At 49.6% G+C, this 20988-nt stretch overlaps 1 protein-coding gene across 3 annotated transcripts; it reads left to right on the forward strand.

Annotated features, from left to right (window-relative positions):
- Nucleotides 1-12064: 12064 nt before the first annotated feature.
- Znf687 (zinc finger protein 687) lies at nucleotides 12065-20904 on the forward strand. Of its 3 annotated transcripts, XM_076861863.1 has the most exons (10): nucleotides 12397-12474; nucleotides 13708-13772; nucleotides 15450-17593; nucleotides 17739-17917; nucleotides 18255-18431; nucleotides 18515-18677; nucleotides 18773-19105; nucleotides 19222-19334; nucleotides 19512-19653; nucleotides 19764-20904. In XM_076861863.1, the coding sequence occupies exons 3-10, from the start codon at nucleotides 15467-15469 to the stop codon at nucleotides 20259-20261; spliced, it is 3732 nt and encodes a 1243-aa protein (XP_076717978.1). In that variant the 5' UTR covers nucleotides 12397-12474; nucleotides 13708-13772; nucleotides 15450-15466; the 3' UTR covers nucleotides 20262-20904. The 3 variants fall into 3 exon arrangements, with proteins under 3 accessions (XP_076717977.1, XP_076717979.1, XP_076717978.1); XM_076861862.1 differs by lacking the exons at nucleotides 12397-12474; nucleotides 13708-13772 and adding an exon at nucleotides 12065-12270; XM_076861864.1 differs by lacking the exon at nucleotides 13708-13772 and having other exon boundaries at nucleotides 12389-12474.
- The last annotated feature ends 84 nt before the right edge of the window (nucleotides 20905-20988 follow it).

Raw genomic sequence — 20988 nt, forward strand, 5'->3', positions numbered from 1 at the left:
GGGCCTCTCACGTGCTAGGTGAGTACTCTACCGCCAACCCACAATCCTAGCCCCCAAAATATACTCTATTCAGGTTATCCTGTCACCCAAGACAAAAGGAGGATGAGTAAACTTTCCACATTGATGAATATGTTCATTATCTTGATCCTTAGTGATGGTTTTATTTTATTTTATTTTTTAAAGAGAGAGTGAGAGAGGAGAGAGAAAGATAATTTTTTTTTTAATATTTATTTTTTAGTTATCGGCGGATACAACATCTTTCTTTGTATGTGGTGCTGAGGATCGAACCCGGGCCGCACGCATGCCAGGCGAGCTCGCTACCGCTTGAGCCCCTTAGTGATGGTTTTAAAGATGGATACTAAGTCAACTAATAAAATTGTGACTTAAAAATGTACAGTTTAGCCCAGTGCAGTGGCACACACTTGTAATCCCAGCAACTTACAAGTTCAAGACCAGCCTGGGCAATTTAGCCAGATCCTGTCACAAAAATAACAAACAAACAAAAAACTTCTGGGGATATAGCTCAGTGGTAAAGCACTACAGTTTAATCCCCAGGATCACAAAGGAAAAGATATTTCACTTATTGCATATCAGTTATATCTCAATAAGGTTGTTTAAAATGTTGCATGTATAGGAGAAAAGAATATCTATCCTCCAGTTATCTGCTGCAGGGTTTTATAAGGCTATTTTTTTGGGGGGTGGGCATTTACCGGGAATTGAACCCAGGGGCCCTCAACTGCTGAGCCACATCCCCAGCCCTATTTTGTATTTTATTTGGAGACAGGGTCTTACTGAGTTGCTTAGTGCTTTTGCTGAGGCTGGCTCTGAACCTCCCCAGACACTGGAATTATAGGCGTGTGCCACTGAACCAGACTTATAAAGCTCATTAAATCAAGCTTTTTTTGTGGGGGGGCATGTACTGGGGATTGAACCCACAAGTGCTCTATCACGGAGCTATATCCCTGGCTCTGTTCATTTTTATTTGACGCAGGGTCTTGCCATCAATTAACTGAGGAAAATATGGTAAACTTTCTCACAATTGTAGGGGATTTATCAATTTTTCCCTGGAAGTTCTGTCAACTTTATCATTGTAAATAGGTTAAGAGTTACTGTATCTTCCTGGTAAATTGAAACATCAATGTAGAATCTCTTTGTATAGGGAATACTTTCAGCCTTAAATTTTATTTTTTCTGACATTAATGTAGCTACAGTAGCTTTCTTTTAGTTAGTGTTTGCCTGGCCTATCTGGGATTTTTTTTTTGTGTGTGTGATACTGGGTGCTCTACCACTAAGATATGTCTCCAGCCCTTTTTTTATTTTGAGAGAGGGTCTTCTTAATTTGGCCTCCAATTTGTAATCCTTCTGCCTCAGAGTTACAGGTGTTTGCCTCTGTGCCTGGCTTGTTGAGGCTGGCTATTAACTTCTCTACTTACTATGTTTTAAATGTTTCTTATAACCTATGTATAGCTGTATCTTAATTTTTATTTATTCTTACAACCTGCATATTAACTGAAGAATTTACTCTATTTAAATTATCACGATTAATTATATCATTGGGTTTATAATTTTTTTGTGTTTTTAATTTGTCCAGATTTTTAAAAATAGTTTTTAATGGTCAATGGACTTTATTTTTTTTTTAAGAGAGAGTGAGAGAGGAGAGAGAGAGAGAGAGAATTTTAATATTTATTTTTTAGTTATCGGCGGACACAACATCTTTGTTTGTATTTGGTGCTGAGAATCGAACCCGGGCCGCACGCATGCCAGGCGAGCGGGCTACCGCTTGAGCCACCTCCCCAGCCCCAATGGACTTTAATTTATTTATTTATATGTGGTGCTGAGTATGGAACCCAGTGCCTCATGCATGCTAGGCAAGCTCTCTACTACTGAGCCACAACTCTAACCCCTGACCAGATTTTTTAAATCTCGTTTATTTTTTCTCCTTTCTTATCTTCTGTACTCTTTGAGGTTTCCCCCTCCCCTCTCATTCCTATTTTCTCTCAACTTGTGTAGAAACTATTCATTCTACTTCTATTAGTATATAAACTTAAACTTTTAGTATGAACATTGAATTTAGCAATCAATATTAATCGATACCAAACATTAAAACAACTTTAATCAAACCCTCTCCCAAATAATAGGTACTTACATTCAGAATTTTAGTTCCATCTTTTCTTGTTTGGGAGTTTCTGTTTGTTTGTTTGTTTTGGGGACCAGGGATTGAACCCAGGGTTGCTTGCCATATCCTCAGCCTTTTTTTTTTTTTTTTTTAATATTTTTTTAGTTATAGATGGACACAATACCTTCATTTTATTTATTTATTTTTACGTGGTGCTGAGGATTGAACCCAGTGCCTCATATGTGAAAGGCAAGCGCTCTGCCACTAAGCCACAATCTCAGCCCCTGCTCAGCCTTTTTTATATCTTATTTAGAGACAGGGTCTCGCTAAATTGTTGAGGCTGGCTCTGAACTTACCATCCTCCTTTCTCAGTCTCCTGAGCTGCTGGGATTAGGTGTGCTCCACCACATCCTAATGGGAGTTGTTTTTGTTTGTTTGTTTTGTTTTGTTTTTAATGTACACATGCATATAATTTTGAGTTAAACAGCCACAGACTTAATATTTATAAATATACCCCCAAAATGAAAAAACAAATAAACCAAAATTTAAATGGGTAAAGGATATTTAAACCAATATTTCTGCAAAAATGATATATAAATAAACAATAAGCCAAAGAAAATCAATGTTAGATGTCATTAGCTATTATGAAAATATAAATCAAAAGCCACAATGAGATAACACTTCACTTCATTTAAGAGAATTATAATAATAAATGTTAAAAAGCATGTAATAAGTGTTGTTGAGAATATAGAGAAATGGAAATTCTCACATATTCCTATTGGGAATGTAAAATGGTGCAACTACTTAGTAAAACAGTCTAATAGCTCCTCAAAATGGTAAACATGAAGTTGAACACTGTACTCAGCAATTGTACTCCTGTGTATGAAATTAGTGACTGTGCGCATAAAACTTGTAAATGAATGAATATTCATAGCAGCATTATTTACATTAGCCCAAAGGGGAAAAACCCCAAATGACCATCAAGTGAAGAGTGGATAACTAAATATAGTCTATTTACATTAAAAAACAAAACAAAACAAAAAAAACAAAACAGTGCAACCCAGTTCATCCTCTCCTTACTTAGGAGCAACCACTTTCAAATCTTGTATCTGATGTTTGTCAATGACCTTTTTCCGTGTCTCTAACTACAGTGCTTGCACTGAGGCTCCTCCATAGTTTTCCTTTATGATAGGATGCATTCATTTCCAATAAGAGGGCTCAAGTTCTCTGCACCTTCACCCTCCCTCCCCTTTCACCCTCACAATTTTGGCTAAAAAGATCATCTAAACATTACATTATTATGACTACATTATTTTGCAGATGAGTCACTATATTTTTCCTTCCTTGAAATTCTTTTTGTCTTCTATTACTGACTACCTCAAAACACTGCTACAACTTTCTGGTTCTTCTCTGAAAGCATTTAGTCAATCTCCACCTTTCCTGGAGCCTCTGGCCCGATCATCTTTGCCATTTTCCCTGTGAATTTTCTTGAATCTCATCCTATAGATTCGCCCTGTTTTTTTTTTTTTTTTCTTTTTAATATATTTTAGTTGTAAATAGATACAATACAATACCTTTGGCGGGGGATACTGGTTATTAAACTCAGGGGCACTCCACCACTGAGCCACATCCCCAGCCCTATTTCGTATTTTATTAGAGACAGGGTCTCACTGAGTTGCTCAGCATCTTGCTGTTGTTGAGGCTGGCTTTCATCTCGCAATCCTCCTGTTTCAGCCTCCTGAGCTGCTGGGATTACAGGCAAGCACCACTGTGCCAGGCACAATACCTTTATTTTATTTTATTTATTTACTTTTAGTGGTGCTGAGGATTGATTTGAACCCAGTGCCTCGAATATGCTAGGCACGTGCTCTACCACTGAGCCTCAACCCCAGCCCTCTCCCTGATTTTGCTTGTGTTGAATCCTATCTCCTCTATTCCACCGAATTTCGTTCTGGATTTACTCTTTTACTTTGCCGAACCAAAGCCTTTAGTTTTTCTTGGAAGGCTTATTTTAGCCCAAACAGGCAACCACCATGATGGGCTTAGTGGCTAGTTGAAGTGAAGGATATCTTGTACCAAAAGTACTTCAGGGCACCTCCTCAAACAAAGCATGAGAGAAAAATTTTCAAGCCTAGGTAGAATTTAAATGAAGCAGTGTTTTAATAGGCTTATAAGAAATAAGGGTGTGTGTAAAAAGGTTGACAGCCTATATGATGGTGCATGACTATAATCCCAGCAACTAGAGAGCCTAAGGCAGGAGGATGGCAAATCTGAGGCCAGTCTCAGCAAGTGTGAGGCCAGCTTGGGCAAGTTAGCCAAACTCTGTCTCAAAACATACATACATACATACATACATAAAAGGGACTGGGGATGTCACTCAGTATTAAAGTGTCCCTTGATTTAATTAAATCCCCAGTACCAATAAATAAATAAATAAATAAATAAATAAGTAAATAAATAGTCAGGTGTACTTGTAATCCCAGCAGCTGGGGAGGCTGAGGTAGGAGAATCACTAGTTCAAAGCCAGCCTCAGGGGGATGTGGCTCAAGCGGTAGCGCGCTCCCCTGGCATGCGTGTGGCCTGGGTTGGATTCTCAGCACCACATACAAACAAAGATGTTGTGTCCGCCGAAAACTAAAAAAAAACAAAAAAAACAAAAAACAAAACAAAGCCAGCCTCAGCAAAAGTGAGGAACTAAGCAACTCTGTGAGACCCTGTCTCTAAATAAAATACAAAATAGGGTTGGGGATGTGACTCAGAGGTTGAGTGCCTCGGAGTTCAATCCTCTGTACAAAAAAAAAAAAAAAAAAAAACCCAAAAAGCAAAAAACAAAGATGACAGCCTGTTTGCATTGTGAAGTAGCATTGATGTAGGATATTGTGTTCAGAAATCCTTTATTGGTGGCTGTGCACCTGGGTGGTAAATCAAGGCTGCTTCTGTCTCAACCTGACTTGGGTCCTTTAAGCAAGAGTAGAATGATTCAACAAGCAACAATGAATCTTGGCGAGGATATGGGGGAAAAGGCACATTCATATATTGTTAGTGGGACTGCAAATTACTGTAACCATTATGGAAAGCAGGATGAAAGTTCCTAAGAAAACTTGGAATGGAACCACCATTTGACCCAGTCATCCTACTCCTAGGTTTTTACCCAAAGGAATTAAAATGAGCATTCTACAGTGATGCAGCCACATCAATGTTTGTAGCAGCTTAATTCACAATAGCTAAACTATGGAACCAACCTAGGTGCCCTTCAACAGATGAATTCATAAAGAAACTGTGGTATATACATAATGGAATATTACTCAGCCTTAAAGAAGAATGAAAGTATTGCATTTGCTGGTAAATGGATGGAACTGGAGATTATTATGCTAAGCAAAATAAGCCAATCCTAAAGAGCTAAAGGCCAATTTTTTTCTCTGATATGTGGATGCTAATTCACAACGAGGAGAGGCAGAATAGAGGTATTTTGGACTAGACAGAGGGGAGTGAAGGGTGGGGAGGGGGCATGGGGGTAGGAATGATAGTAGAATGAATCAGACATTATTACCCTGTGTGCATATGTGATTAATGACCTGTGTAACTCTACATTGTATACAATCAGACAGATGAATAGTTATACTCCACTTATGTATGATGTGTCAAAATGCATTCTACTGCATGTATAATAAATTTAAAAATTTTTACAAAGAGTAGAATGATTCATTTTTACTGACAGGATTTTAAATGGCAATATTTCTTATAGACTGATTTTAGAGGACAAAATTTTATTTATTTACATTTATTTTTTAAAAAACATTTTTATTGTTTTTGTTATTGATGGACCTTTATTATCTATTTTTTTATATGTTGTGCCGAAAATTGAACCCAGTGCCTCACACATGCTAGGCAAGCACTCTACCACTGAGCCACAACTCTAGCCCCCAAATTTCTTAGTAAGAAAGCAGTAGTCACAAAAAAGGGTTTGTTATGAATTTTATTACTGCACATGTTGGGAGAAATATTGCTTCCCGTTAACTTTAACTTTATAGTTGTGTGTGTGTGTGTGTGTGTGTGTGTGTTTCAATCACAACTTGATAAATGGCAGGGCAGATTCCCCTTCTGCCCCCATACTGAGAATTGAACTCAGGGCCTCACACATGCTAGGCATTCTACCACTCTACCACTAAGCTCCATCCCTAGCCCTGTTTGAGACAGGGTTTGCTGAACTGCTCATGCTGGCCTCAAATTTGTGTGTGATCCTCCTGCCTCAGCCTCTCAGTAGCTGGAATTAAAGGCATGCATCACAGCACCTGGCAGAATCTTTCTTTCCCAGTCAAAGCTAAATTTACTTTTTTAGAGTGTAGGGGAGACAAAGCACTTGTGTAATCTCAGCTACTTGGGAGGCTGAGGCAGGATCCCAACTTCAAGGCCAACCCGGGCAATTTAGCAAGACCCTGTTCAAAATAAAATAAACCAGGGCTGGAGTTGTGGCTCAGTGGTATAGAACACCTGCCTGGCATTCATGAGGCACTGGGTTTGATCCTCAGCACCACATAAAAGTAAATAAATAAAACAAAAGATCTACTGACAACTAAAAAAAAAAAATTATAAAAATAAATAAATAAATAAATAAACAAACAAGCAGGGTCTAGGATGTGGCTCAGTGGTAAAGTGCTTGCTCAGCATGTAAGAGACCCGGGGTTCAATCCCCAGTACTACTGGGAGTAGGAGAATGCTTCAGTCCAGTGAGAGCAAGAAAATGACTAAATATGAATCATAATGTCAGGATAGGTTCAGAAGCAGAGCTGTGCATACAGCATAGTGCTACCACGACTTTAATTAACTTTTTTTGTAGCCAGGCCTTGGTGGCACATGCCTATAATCTCAGCTCGGGGAGGTGAAGGCAGAAGGAACCCAAGTTCAAAGCCAGCCTCAGCAAAAGCAAGGCGCTAAGCAACTCAGTGAGACCCTGTCTCTAAATAAAATACAATAGGGCTAGAGGTGGCTCAGTGGACGAGTGTCCCTGGTACCCCCCCAAAATTAACTTTTTTTTTTTTTGTATGCATGGTATTAGGGATTGAACCAGGCCCAGTGCATGCTAGGCATGTATCTCTACCACCGAGCCACATCCTAAGCTCACTAGCACAGTTTTAAAGGAAGAGAGGAATTTTCCAGGCAAACAAAGAAAGGTAAAGTGAACCATCGGTAGACAGAACTATAGTGCAAAAGTATCAAACAGCATATTTTGGGATCTGCCAAGTGGTCTGGTACTGTTCAGGGTGCAGGGAGTGGTGGGGTATGAGACTAAAAGAGACACAGCTCCTGGAATGTCTGGTATGACATGCCAAGTAGTTTGGGCTTCATTGTGCAGGCGACTGGAGAGCATAAAGAGGTTTAAGCATATACATGTTTAGTTTTCTTTTATAGAAAAAAATCCTCAATTAGGGTAAGGCAAAGGTTAGAAATGTGTTAAACAGTCAGGCTAGACATGATGGTGACTTGGAACAAGGGTTAGGATCCTCGGCTGGGGCAGGGAACTTGGATTTGAAAAATATTAAGGAGGTGGAATTGAAAGGTCTGATTGATCACCCTGGTGATAGGAGACAACTCCTGGGTGTCTGTGTAGGGGCCAGTGACAAGACAGTGTACAGTAGAAACAGTGAATCTGGTTCTCATCATGGTGCCTTGGAAGACCTGTAACATTTCCAGACCCGTGGGGCTCGGGTGGGAGATCTGGTTCACGTGACACACATTCAGAGTTGTCAGACCTCAGGGAGCAACTGTGGACTGAGGAGGGAATGTTGGGTTCCCGAGGAGTGAGAACTTCCAGGTTTTTTTTTTCACCTATTTTTTCCCTCTTCCCCAGACAGGGTCTCAGTTTGTTGCCTAGTCTGGCTCCTGGACTCATCCTCTTGTCTCAGCCTCCTGCATAGCTAGGACCACATGTGTGTGTCCAGCTCAGGGGACTTCCATTTTTCAAGAGGGAGTATCTCTGAATGAGAGTGTTCTGGAGTGGGGAGCAAGAGGCTAAGGGGCTTGGCTAGACTCTATTCTTCTCATGTAATGGTGGTCTTGATGGCTCACTTTTCCTGTAAGTAGCAATAATCTAAAATAAACCTTGGCCAGATGTTGTGGCACAGGCCTATAATCCCCACTGCTTGGGAGGCTGAGGCAGGAGGATCATAAGTTTGAGGCCAGCCAGGGCAATATAAATATAAAGAGGGCTATATGTAGCTCAGTGGTAGAATGTACCAGACACTGAGGCAAGAAGATAGCAAGTTTGAGACCAACCTCAGCAACTTAGTGAGGCCCTAAACAACTTAGAAAGATTCTGTCTCAAAATAAAAAATACAAAAAGGTGTGGGGCATAGTGGTGCATGCCTATAATCCCAGCCACTTGGGAGGCTGAGGCAGGAGGATCATGAGTTCAAACCCAGCCTCAGCAACTTAGTGAGACCCTATCTCTAAAAAAATATAAAAAAGAGCTGGGGGTGTGGCTCAGTGGCTGAGTGACCCTGGTATCAAAAAAATAAAAAAAATATTAAAAAAATAAAAAGGGCTGGGGATGTATCTCAAGGGTAAAGCACACCTGGTACCAAAAATAATTTATACATACATATATATATATACATATATATATATATATATAAAATTTCATATTATATATGAATTATGTATAACTAATATATCACATATGTTATTCTATAATACAGAATTAGTATATAATTCATATTACATATATGAACTTTATATATGTATATAATTAATTCCATTCATAATAACCCCAAACTTCATACAACTGAAATGACCACCAATAGTACAATGGATAAATTTTAGCTGACTCATAAAATTCAATATGATATAGCAATAAAAAAAGAACAAGCTAAGTGAAGCATGGTGGCACACACCTGTGATCCCAGCTACTTGGGCGGCTGAGGCAAGAGGATTGCAAGACTAGCCTCAGCAGTCTCAAAATAAAAATAAAAGGGCTGGGGTATAGCTCAGTGGTAGAGTGCCCTTGGGTTCAATCCCCAGCACCACATACATACAAGTCCTTTCATCAAGGTTCTTTTCCTTCTAGTTACCTCTCTGTTTCTCCCCTTCCTTTAAATTTTTTTTTTTTTTTCTTGGCATTGGGGATTGAATCTAGGGGCACTCTATCACTGAGCCACATCCCACTCCTGTTCTGTCTTTTATTTAGAGACAGGGTCTCACTGAGTTGTTTAGTGCCTCACTTTTGCTGAGGCTGGCTTTGAACTTGAGATCCTCCTGCCTCAGACTCCATGGCTGAGAATCAAACCCAGTGCCTCACACATGCTAGGCAAGCATTCCCACTGAGCCACAACCTCAGCCCCCAGCTTTGTTTTAAGCCATTGGGCAGTTCGCATCCTACTTGTTACTTTAGTGGCATCTCGCAATTTATCATTCTTTCCTCTGTCTTGAAGACTTTGTGTTCAAGTTTAGGCTACTCTTCTGGCTTCCTCCCTCCTCCCTTTCCTCTCAGTCTCCTTTGCTTGCACTTCTCATTTCTGGCTTTAAACCTTGGAGTACCTCATGGCTGTCTGTGGACTTTTTCTCCTTTCTATGCACACTCCCTTGATGATTTAATCTACTCTAATTTGGGCTTTAAGTACCATATGTAAGCTGATGATACTCAAATCTCTACTTGTATATTTAATAACTCAACATGACTGAAATTGAGCTATTGGCCTAATCCCTGAAGCTTGCTTCTCCTTTAGTCTTCCCAGCACATCATTCTTGTGTTTCCCCAGTCCCCATACATTTGAGTTTTTTCTCTCACATCCCACCATCCCACTGCCACCTTCCCTTGCATCTCCCCTGGCCCCAGTGCTGGAGATCAAACCTGGGACCTCAAGCATGCTAGGCAAGCACTCTACCACTGATCTAAACCCCGGCCCCAGTGTCTTTTGTTGTTTTATTTTTGTGGCATTTGTTTGAACCCAGGTTGCTCTACCACTAAGTCACATCCCTCGATCTTTTATTTATTTTTTAATTTTAGGACAGGGGCTTGCTAAGTTGCTGAGGCTGGCCTTGAACTTGCGATCCTCTTGCCTCAGCCTGAACTTGCCAGGATTACAGGTGAGTGCCAAGGTGCCTGGCAAAATATTTCTAAATGAATGAATACTGTATGGACTGAAGAACAAACTTCTATCTAGAACCCTTATGGCAAGAGAATCTGTAAAATTCAGTGTTCAGTTTTCTGTACTCTTACAATTAACTCTATTGCCTTTGACTTTGGATAAATCACCTAACCTAGCCTGTCTGTGCCTCAGTTTCCTCTTTAAGTAAAACGGCTATAATCACAGTAGTACCTCCTTCCGGGGTTGTGATAAAGATTAATGAGTTTATATGCATAAAATTCTAATCGTAGATCACGCATAGTACACAAATGAGTAGTGATTGTTATACCTACTGGGAGATTCAGAAAGAGGGTGAGAAGGAATGCCGGTTGGTTGCATCCAGTAAGGGACCCCTAATTAGCTGTTGGCCAAGAAAGATCGCTGTGAACTGGGGCAACTGTCGGCAGCCAGAGAGAGGGGACTCCAGGGTCGCGCGCGCGTGTGTGTATGTGTGTGTATCGGGGCTGCGTTAATCGCATCTGTCATCACTTGATAAATCACTGGTACATTGTAAACTCTTCATCTTCACAAAAATAATCTCGGCAGGTGGCTACCGCAATCCCAACTTTACCCAAGAGAAAACAGTTCCGGAGAGATCGATCGACTTGCCGATGTCACCGTGCGCGAAGTGCGGGCCCCAAGTTCCCTCCAGGTCGATTCACGCGTCGAAGCAGCCTTATATCCACGGGAACTCCCAGGGAGCTCCTGAGAGTGCGGGGCCCAGTGCCCAGGCCCCCACAGTCCGGGAACAGACTCTCATAAAAACCGGCCACTCGGGAGCAGCTGCCGCGCGGCGGGGCGCGGAGGTGCGCGGGAGGACCGGCGGGAGGGCCGGCGCGCACGCGGCGCGCTTGGCTGGCGGACGCGCTCCGCAGCGGGGTTTACTAAAGGGCGCACCAGCGGCTCGTCCTCGCACAACTCCTCCCTCTGCCCCGCCTCCGGGGGCGGGGCAAGCGAGCGCGGGAAAGCTCAACCTGGTTCCCATCCCCGCCTCGTGCTGGGGGCGGGGAAAGAGAGCTCCTAAATGGGAAAGCGCTCTGGGGTCCCGCCCTCCAGGGCTTAGGAGACCTATCAGCATGCTACCCTAAGATCTCTTGGGACACGGCCCAGGCCACGCCAGCACTCCCAACGTCACCTCTCCCCCACTTCCGGTCCGCAAGCCCGTCCCAGCCCCCAGATCCCAGTTCCTTCCACATTCCAAAGCCCAGGCCCGGTCCAAGCCCTCCCGCAGAGGGAGGAGCGCGGGTGACGCCATCGCCCAGGAGCTGGTCCGCGTGAGGATCTCATCCATCCAGATAATGAAACGCTGTAGGCAGTGGGAAGCGCGCGAGGCCAGGTCAACCAGATGACGTAATGTTTGGGGTGGTGTCCCATTCGGGGACTTCTGCACTGCATCACTGGCACTGGAGTGCAGCTCAGCGCACACAGATCTCGGTATCCACCTTCCACTGGGATTCGAGGAGATTCTCCTTAAAGTGCCCACTGCACACAAGCTCAGAGTTCTTTAAATTTGCTTTAGTGAACCGCAGCTTCCAGCTTCCAGCAGCCAATAGGGAGTGAGGGGGCGGAGACGCCTCTGGACAGCCACGCCTCCTGGCGGAAAGCAGGGAGTCCGGCTCGCTCTTTTCTAAGCGACAGTAGCAGCGGCCAATCGCTTTTGAAGATTTGCAGATGGGGCAGGTGGACTAGGGCGCAGCCAATGAGATCAGGCTTCTTCAGAGGGCCCAGGTCCCCTGCCCAACGAGGATAAGAGGACTGTGCGGGGTTAGTTCCGAGCGGCAGTACTTAAGGCCAACCCAGTGTGAGCCTGGGAGGGGCGCAGTACTGAACGACCGAGGTGCTGGCCAATGGCGAGTGTGAAAGCGGGCAGCCCAGACCAGGAGCGCGGAGGGAGTCTGAGGGAGGGGGAGGCCAAACCGGAGAGAAGCAGGAAGTAGCGGCGGCCGCGGGGAGGGCGGCGACGGCGGCAGCGCTGGCGGCTGGAGCAGGGTAGAGACGGCCGGGTTTGGGCCCGCACTAGGAACCGAACAAGTAAGCTGGCTTGGGGCGAATACCCGCCCTCGGCCCCGCCCCCTGGGGGGGCGGGTAAATGCCCCCGCCCCTCCCCCACTTGGTCAACTACCCCTTCTCCGCGCCGCCCCCTGGGGCGGCTTGTTGGGAGGCCCGGCACCACCTCTGTCTCCCGGGGCGGATGGGCGAAACTCACAGCCTGTTGAAAGCACAGCCCCTAGCCGGGTAAACGTGGAGGAAGGGTCGGGGACCCCAAGTCCTGGCGCCCCTAGCCCGAGAGGCAACCGAAGTGCGGCCCGGGGACCGAAGGCTGCAGGATGTCGCGACCTAAAATGGTGTCCGAGCCCGGGGTGGGGGCGGGGGAACTGGGCCCGGCCGGCGCGGAGCGTTCATCCCGACTGGGCGCGAGTCCGCGTCCGGGCCCCGCAGGATTCCACGAGCGCCCCGGGCCCGCCGCGCGCCCGCCCTCTGCTCCCCAGCCTCCGGTGCCTCGGGGAGTCCGCGCGGGGAGGAGGCTGCGCCCCGCACGGAGGGGAGGAACGAGGTCCGAGTTGGGACCGACCCCGTCCGGAGCGCTGGGAGTCCTGCTGGGACCGCCCCCTCCCCTTTTCCGTGCGCGCTCCCCACCTTCCAGTGTGGTTCTGGGCCGCGGGGTGCTGTGCGGCAGCTCCCAGAGGGCCTGGCCTGGTCGAGGCCCGGCCGGTGGGAGCAGAAGGAGCGCCGCTTGCCTCAGTTTCCCTCTAGTTTCCTGTATGTGCATCCTGCCCCCTCTCCGCAACCCCGGACTTGCTCCCCGCGCCAGCCCTCGGCAGATGGCAGGGACTTAATTCCGCCCGCTGCCCAGTTTGGCCGCAACCTAATCGACCCCAGCCAGGCTCCCGCCCCTCGCCCTCCTTTGCGCAGCAGGCCTGGGCCTGGGCCGAGGGCAGTGGAGCCCCCACCCGACCCGGGCCCGCGCACCCTCTTCCTGTTAAGCTCTTTCCTTTGGCGTTTGAGGAAGAACAGAGGGAAAAGGGGGCGGGGGGAGATGAGAGACCTAGAGACGGGCGCAGCAGCCAGGAGCCGCAGAAAGGCCTGGGCTTTGGAGTGGGGAGCCTCTTCGGCCTTGAGCTCCGCCGCTGGGTCAACTGGCTGCTCCAGGTGGCTATCGGATGACCTCTAAGTCACTTGCTCGTCATTGGGAAAGGTGGGTGGGAGAAGCAAGTTCGCAGGTGTTTTCTCACTGTTCCGCGCTCCACCAGGCTACTTTGCTGGGGGCCTGAGGAGAAGGTAGCCTAGGCCTCTCCTGGTCCGGACAGAACCAGGCTATAGGGGTTCTAGCTGTTCATCTGGCAGAGGCTGGGGCTTTGTTTAAGTCTGCAGAATTCAGTGTGTGTGCGTGGGAGGGGGGGACAAGGTGCAGGGAAGGCTCCCCTTTCTTCCTTTAGTTGGTACCCTTTCCCCCCACCCCCACTGTAGTCTGAGCAATGCCAGCTGCCACCTGCTGGGACTATCTCCAGTTACAGTCTGAAGGCTGGAAAGAGGTGAGAGAATTGGCCTTGGGAAATGGCTTGCATCCTGGGCAGGGAGAGTGTGAGGGGAGAGACTTCTTCAGTCAAGGGGAACAACTGGTGGAGGATAGACCAAGTCTTACATACTGATCTTGTCTCCTTGTTGGTTTAGTGTCACCTAAGTCTTATGGGACATTTTTTGCAGTGGGCCAGGCTGGGAGGTTGGTGGAGACTCCCTGAGCTGCTGTTTTCAAAGGAAAATTGAAAGGAAAGGGGAGTTTGAGTCAGGGATAGACTTGAGGAGAAATGGCAGGGGAGAGAGCCGGCTTTCTCCATTGGGCCAGTTGTGCTGGATAAGCTTATACCCTGGAGTTTTAGCCCTGAGAGAGCAAGATGGGAGGAGGGAGGGGATACTCTGGGGAAGGAGGTGAGCCAGCAGCAGGTGTTTGTGACAGGAGAGACCTAGGCTGGGCCTTTGTGACTAGGCTGCCGTCACCATTTTCCCTTCCGTCCTTCTTCCCTTTGTCTTTCTCTTTCCCTGTTTTGTTCTTTCCATCTTGATCTCTTGTGTGACTTCCCTGAGTCTGTTTCTCCCTGCTGACCAAGCTAGACAGGTGCAGTGATGGCCTCTAGTGCTCCAGACTTGCTTTGCATGACCCCTGACTTTTGTTTCTGACCCCACCCCTAAATGTCTGGCGCATGTTGCCTCCCAGCTCCTTCTCTACCTTACATGTCCTTGTTTGGTCCAGCTGAAATAATAAATCGTATTCTGGGTCTAATTCTCACATTTACATTTTAATATCATACTCAGAATAACCCTGTGATACATGGATTACTCGTTTCCTCTCAAACAGCAAAAATGATTTGCTTGTGATAAAGGTCCATGATAAAGCTAAACTAGAACAATTTCTTAAGCGTTGGCATAAGTTGCTCACTGCCCTTTTGTACAGATAGCCTTTCATGTCTCTGAAGAGATCCCCAAGAATTCCATGAAGAATGAGTTGATCCCATGCTGACATGAATGAACCTGTAACCCTAGAGAACATTGTGTCCGATTCCTCCTTACTGTATCAATTGATTGGTTCTCTGCTGGGCACAGGAAGGGATGAACTGGTTTTAACCTAGAGGCTCATTGAGCTCCCTCAACTTGCATTACTCTTCTGTTTCTTTTTTCTTTTTTTGACTGGGGATTGAACCCAGAAGCAATTTATCACTGAGTTACATCCCTAGTCTTTTGTTGTTGTTTTTTTAAGATTTTTTTAAAGGTGGACATAATATGTCTGTTTATTTTATTTATTTTTATACGGTGCTGAGGATCCAACCCAGTGCCTCACACATGTGAGGCAAGCGCTCTACTACTGAGGTACAACCCCAGCCCCTATTCCTAGTCTTTTTAATTTTTATTTTGAGGAAGTCTTGCGAAGTTGCAGAGGCTGGCCTTGAACTTGCCATCCTCCTGCCTCAGCCTCTTGAGTCACTGCCCAGCCTCAGTGTTTCCTCAAGAGTCTTCCTTCCTCTTTCTCTCTGGATTTTGGTGCTTGCACTGGTCTGTACACACTCATCTTTGATTTGGGGGTTTGGCGTACCAAGCACTTCCAGCAGCTCTCTAGGATTCACAGAATGGTGGAGGTGTACCAAGTTGGAGGGGATCCTGAGAGAAAAGGCGTAGGGTCCCTATTTCAAGCATCTCATTTTGTCCTTTTTCATCAGGTCTGGGATCTTCCGCTATGGGGGACATGAAGACCCCTGATTTTGATGATCTCCTTGCTGCCTTTGACATCCCTGACATTGATGCAAATGAAGCCATCCATTCTGGGCCAGAAGAAAATGAGGGGCCAGGAATCCCCGAGAAGTCAGAAACCAGTGCAGGAGGTGAATCGGAAGACATAGCCGCAACAGCTGGGGATGACCCTGAGGGTTCAGCTCAGGCCTCTGACCACAGCCTGCCGCCATCGGACATTTCCACAGTCAGCGTTATTGTCAAGAACACGGTGTGTCCTGAGCAGTCGGAGACCCTGGCTGGGGGTTCAGGAGGAGAAGGTACCCAGGCTGAAGAGGGAACTAAGGAAGGGCCTGTGGGACCTTGCCTGATGCAAAATGGATTTGGGGGCCCTGAGCCATCCCTCCCAGGAACCCCCCACTCTCCTGCTCCTCCCAGTGGGGGTACTTGGAAAGAAAAAGCCATGGAAAGCAAAGCTCCCTTGGACCTTTTTGCTCATTTTGGGCCAGAACCAGGGGAGCACCCAGATCCCTTGCCTCCTCCTGTACCTTCTCCCCCTCCAGAGGGAGCCATGACCCCTCCTCCTTTCCCCTCTCCCTTTGAGCTGGCCTCTGAGAATGGCCCACCCCTGTTGCCCCCGAGCTCTTCCCCACCCCCTGGGACCTTGAAGCAGGGCAGCTGCAGCCCCCATCATCCCCAGGGCCTGGGCCAGCAAGGCTCAGGCTTCAGTCCTGAGGCTGCAGGGGATCCTGCCAGTGCCTCCCCTCCCCAGGTTGCAGGAGTGCCCTTTTTCAAGCAGTCCCCAGGGCACCAGAGCCCTCCTCCTTCCCCTAAAGTGCCCAGCTGTAAGCCCCTGAAGGAAGAAGATGAGGGGCCAGTGGACAAGTCTCCCCCGAGAAGTCCCCAGAGTCCTTCCAGTGGAGCTGAGGCTGCAGACGAGGACAGCAACGACTCCCCTGCCTCTTCCAGCTCCTCCCGGCCCCTCAAGGTGCGGATCAAGACCATTAAAACATCTTGTGGGAATATCACAAGGACTGTAACTCGGGTCCCCTCCGATCCTGATCCCCCTGCCCCCTTGACTGAGGGGGCCTTCCTGGCTGAGGCCAGCCTTCTGGCTGAGGCCAGTCTCCTGAAGCTGTCCCCCGTAACTCCAACCCCTGAGGGTCCAAAGGTGGTGAGCGTACAACTGGGTGATGGCACGAGGCTGAAAGGCACTGTGCTGCCTGTGGCCACCATCCAAAATGCCAGCACTGCTATGCTGATGGCAGCTAGTGTGGCACGTAAAGCTGTGGTTCTGCCTGGGGGAACTGCCACCAGCCCTAAGACAATGGCTAAGAATGTGTTAGGCCTGGTTCCCCAAGCCCTGCCCAAGGCAGAGGGGCGGGCAGGACTGGGGGCAGGGGGGCAGAAGGTCAATGGTGCCTCAGTAGTGATGGTGCAGCCTTCAAAGCCGGCCAGTGGGCCAGGCACAGCAAGTGGCACTGTGATCTCGCGGACCCAGTCCAGCCTGGTGGAGGCCTTTAACAAGATCCTCAATAGCAAGAACCTGCTGCCCGCCTACAGGCCAAACCTGAGTCCGCCAGCCGAGGCTGGACTGGCCCTGCCTCCAGCAGGCTACCGCTGCCTTGAGTGTGGGGATGCCTTCTCCTTGGAGAAGAGTCTGGCACGGCACTACGACCGGCGGAGCATGCGCATCGAGGTTACCTGCAACCACTGTGCCCGCCGCCTGGTCTTCTTCAACAAGTGCAGCCTGCTCCTGCACGCGCGGGAGCACAAGGACAAGGGGCTCGTTATGCAGTGCTCACACCTGGTCATGAGGCCTGTGGCCCTTGATCAGATGGTGGGCCAGCCGGACATCACTCCTCTGCTGCCTGTAGCTGTCCCACCTGCCATTGGACCTCTGGCTTTGCCTGTCTTGGGCAAGAGTGAGGCAGCCATCACCTCTTCCGCCATTACTGCAGTTGCCACCGAGGCCCCTGTGCTGCCACTTTCAACAGAGCCGCCTGCTGCCCCTGCCACCTCTGCTTACACGTGCTTTCGCTGCCTGGAGTGCAAGGAACAGTGCCGGGATAAGGCTGGCATGGCAGCCCATTTCCAGCAACCTGGGCCCCCTGTCCCTGGGGCCACCAGCAACGTGAGTTGCCTTTACGTTCCTCTGGGGTGGGAACAACCAGATGCCGTTGGGATAGGATCCAGGGTGTTGGGGGCCTGAACAACAGGAGTAATATGGGACAAGTCCCACCCCAGGGACTTACCTTGTTTAATAACCCCCTCGACAGGTGTGCCCATCCTGCCCCATGATGCTCCCCAATCGCTGCAGCTTCAGTGCCCACCAGCGCACGCATAAGAACCGACCCCCCCACGTCTGCCCTGAGTGTGGGGGCAACTTCCTGCAAGCCAATTTTCAGACCCACCTGCGGGAGGCCTGTCTGCATTTCTCTCGTCGTGTGGGATACAGGTGCCTCGGACCCCTCCCCTTGTAGAACTTTGGGTCTCGTGCGTCTCGGCACTAACTGTTCAGATGGCCTCAGAGAACGCCGTCCTGGGTACCCCTCAGCTCTGTTGTGTTGGCAGACGCAGCCCTGGGACTCCGGCCCTGCCTTCCAGTCCTTCCCCATGAGGATGGGGAAGAGGGGCCTGCTGGGCTCCCGTGCTGCCTCCACGGCCTTCGGTGGCCGCTCCCTGCCCACCACTGGTTGCCTTCCTGGAGTCCACCAGGCTTTGGGGATAAATGGGTGGGGAGTGGGTGTGGAGACGCGCCCTCTCACCACCGTGCCTCCGGCTTCTTCCCCAAGGTGTCCTAGCTGCGCAGTGGTGTTCGGGGGCGTGAACTCCATCAAGTCCCACATCCAGGCCTCGCACTGCGAGGTTTTCCACAAGTGCCCCATCTGCCCCATGGCCTTCAAGTCCGCACCCAGCGCCCACGCCCACCTCTACTCCCAGCACCCCAGCTTCCTCACACAGCAAGCCAAGTGAGACCTGTGGAGGGCACGGAGGGGTGGGGCCAGGGCCACCCATCTCTGCCTGATGCCACACTGTCCCCCCCGCCCCACAGGCTCATCTACAAGTGCGCCATGTGTGACACGGTCTTCACTCACAAGCCCCTCCTCACCTCTCACTTTGACCAGCACTTGCTGCCTCAGCGTGTCAGTGTCTTTAAGTGCCCATCTTGTCCTCTCCTCTTTGCCCAGAAAAGGACCATGCTGGAGCACCTCAAGGTACCGGAGCAGAGGGCCGAGCAGGGCTGTTCAGCTGGGCTGACGCAAAGCCAGCTTCTCCCACAAACAGCTGTGCCCCTATCTCCCTCTTACAGAACACCCACCAGTCTGGGCGCTTGGGGGAGGAGATTGCTGGGAAAGGGGCTGGAGGCGCCCTTCTGACTCCCAAGACTGAGCCTGAGGAGCTGGCGGTGTCCCGGGGCGGGGCAGCCCCTGCCACTGAGGAGTCGTCCTCATCTTCAGAAGAAGAGGAACTGCCAAGCTCCCCTGAGCCACCCCGCCCAACCAAACGGCCCAGGCGGGAACTGGGGAGCAAAGGCGTCAAGGGTGGGGGTGGGGGGCCTGGGGGCTGGACCTGTGGCCTTTGTCACTCCTGGTTCCCTGAGCGGGATGAATATGTGGCTCACATGAAGAAGGAGCATGGCAAGGTGAGTGGGAGCCTGGCCCTGGGGGAGGGGCTGGGGGGCAGCTTGGGATTGGCCTGTGGGCCAGTGGGAATGGGGCCCGGAGCCTGGCTCTCACCTCCCACCCCTTGCTCTCCCAGTCGGTGAAGAAGTTCCCTTGTCGCCTGTGCGAGCGGTCCTTCTGCTCCGCCCCCAGCCTGAGACGCCACGTCAGGGTCAATCACGAGGGGATCAAGCGAGTGTATCCATGCAGGTAACCCCTGCTCCCGCTCCCTTCCTCCTGCCTGGTAGGTAACCCCACCTGCACCCCTGAACTCCCCACTTGCCCTTTGCCTGAGGCCTCCTATTGCTCTGGCAGCCATGGCCTCTCAGGAACCCCAGGCCCTTGGCTGTGTCCCTGGTGCCATCCCTCCCCCCTCCCCCCTCCCAGGTATTGCACAGAGGGAAAGCGCACCTTCAGCAGCCGCCTGATCCTGGAGAAGCACGTCCAGGTCCGGCATGGCCTGCAGCTTGGGGACCAGTCCCCTGGCCGAGGGGGTGCCCTGGCTCGGGGGCCTGGTGCCAGAGGTCAGGTAGGCAGAAGCCCGGCCTGCTGTGTTAGGCCACCGGAGTGGGAGGCTGCAGGGTTGGCTGCCAGGGACATGGGAGATGGTGAGGCCTGTTTCCTTCTGCTCCTCTTCAGGGCCCAGGCCGGAAACGCCGCCAGTCTTCTGACTCATGCAGTGAGGAGCCTGACAGCACAACACCCCCAGCCAAGTCCCCCAGAGGTGGCCTTGGGTCAGGAGGCCATGGTCCCCTGCGCTATCGGGGTGGTAGCTCAGTTGAACAGAGTCTTGTGGTGGGGTTGAGGGTGGATGGTGGTGCCCAACAGTGCCTCGACTGTGGCCTGTGCTTCGCCTCCCCTGGCTCCTTGAGCCGGCACCGTTTTATCAGTCACAAGAAGAGACGGGGTGTGGGCAGAGCCAGTGTCCTGGGGCTGGGGGATGGGGAGGAGGAGGCCCCTCTTCCATCAAGGTCTGACCCAGAGGGCGGAGATTCACTCCTGCCTGGTTCTGGAGGCCCACTGACCTGTAAGGTCTGTGGCAAGAGCTGTGACAGCCCTCTCAATCTCAAGACTCATTTCCGAACACATGGCATGGCGTTCATTAGGGCTCGGCAGGGGGGCAGTGGGGACAACTAGGCTGCCTCCCTGGGCTGACCAGCCTCTCCCTCTTCCCTGGGAGCCTGGATTTCACTGCTGCTGCTGCTGTTGCCGCTGCCGCCGGCCCCTGGGTTGGAGAGTTAAACTAATACACATTTTGTTCACTTCTCCTCCTCCTCCTAACCCTAAAGGAGAAAGCTTTTCAGGATCATAGTGATTTACAACCCCCCCTCTTTGGGTTTGGCCCTTGGGCCCTAGTCAAGTGGGCCCTCCATTCCTTTCTGAACCCAACACTAATTATGCTCCTGCTGCACACCCCCAGTGTGCCACTGTGGGTAGGAGAGTGGGACTTTGGTAAGTCTGCTAGACAGGCACAGGGAAGGACCGATGGGAACAGGGGGCCTGGACACCTCCAGTCCTTCAGGCACAGACTGAGATCTCTTCCTCTGGGCTGGGCCCACACTAGCACCCCCCTCCCTGGCACTCCAGCCCCCACCCCTGCAGTGCCTTTCACTTGTCTTCTTTCCCCCCAGAAATCCAGAGGGGTTGGTGGGATGAGTCCTGTCGGGGGGCCCGGGGAGAGGAGGGGACAGGCTCTCAGGAATCCTTTATTCTTGTCGTAATAATAATACTAACATGGGAGAAAACCAGACCATTAAAACTGCTTGTGGTTTAATCCCCATCAGGCTTCTCTTTTTATGTGACTTGACCACTGGACTTGATGGGAGGGGAGGAGTCCTCTGGGAAGCTGTGGTGTTGACCAAGA

Source organism: Callospermophilus lateralis, chromosome 7, assembly GCF_048772815.1.
Source record: "Callospermophilus lateralis isolate mCalLat2 chromosome 7, mCalLat2.hap1, whole genome shotgun sequence".
Lineage (NCBI taxonomy): Eukaryota > Metazoa > Chordata > Mammalia > Rodentia > Sciuridae > Callospermophilus > Callospermophilus lateralis.

What these genes read in the sequence shown, in the direction of transcription:
- Znf687 (XM_076861862.1), top strand. Translation starts at nt 15,467, where the DNA reads ATGGGGGACATGAAGACCCCTGATTTTGATGATCTCCTTGCTGCCTTT. An exon ending in AAGCGAGTGTATCCATGCAG is followed by an intron (nt 19,335 to 19,511) that starts GTAACCCCTGCT and finishes CCCCCCTCCCAG; the next exon opens with GTATTGCACAGAGGGAAAGC. An exon ending in GGCCTGGTGCCAGAGGTCAG is followed by an intron (nt 19,654 to 19,763) that starts GTAGGCAGAAGC and finishes GCTCCTCTTCAG; the next exon opens with GGCCCAGGCCGGAAACGCCG.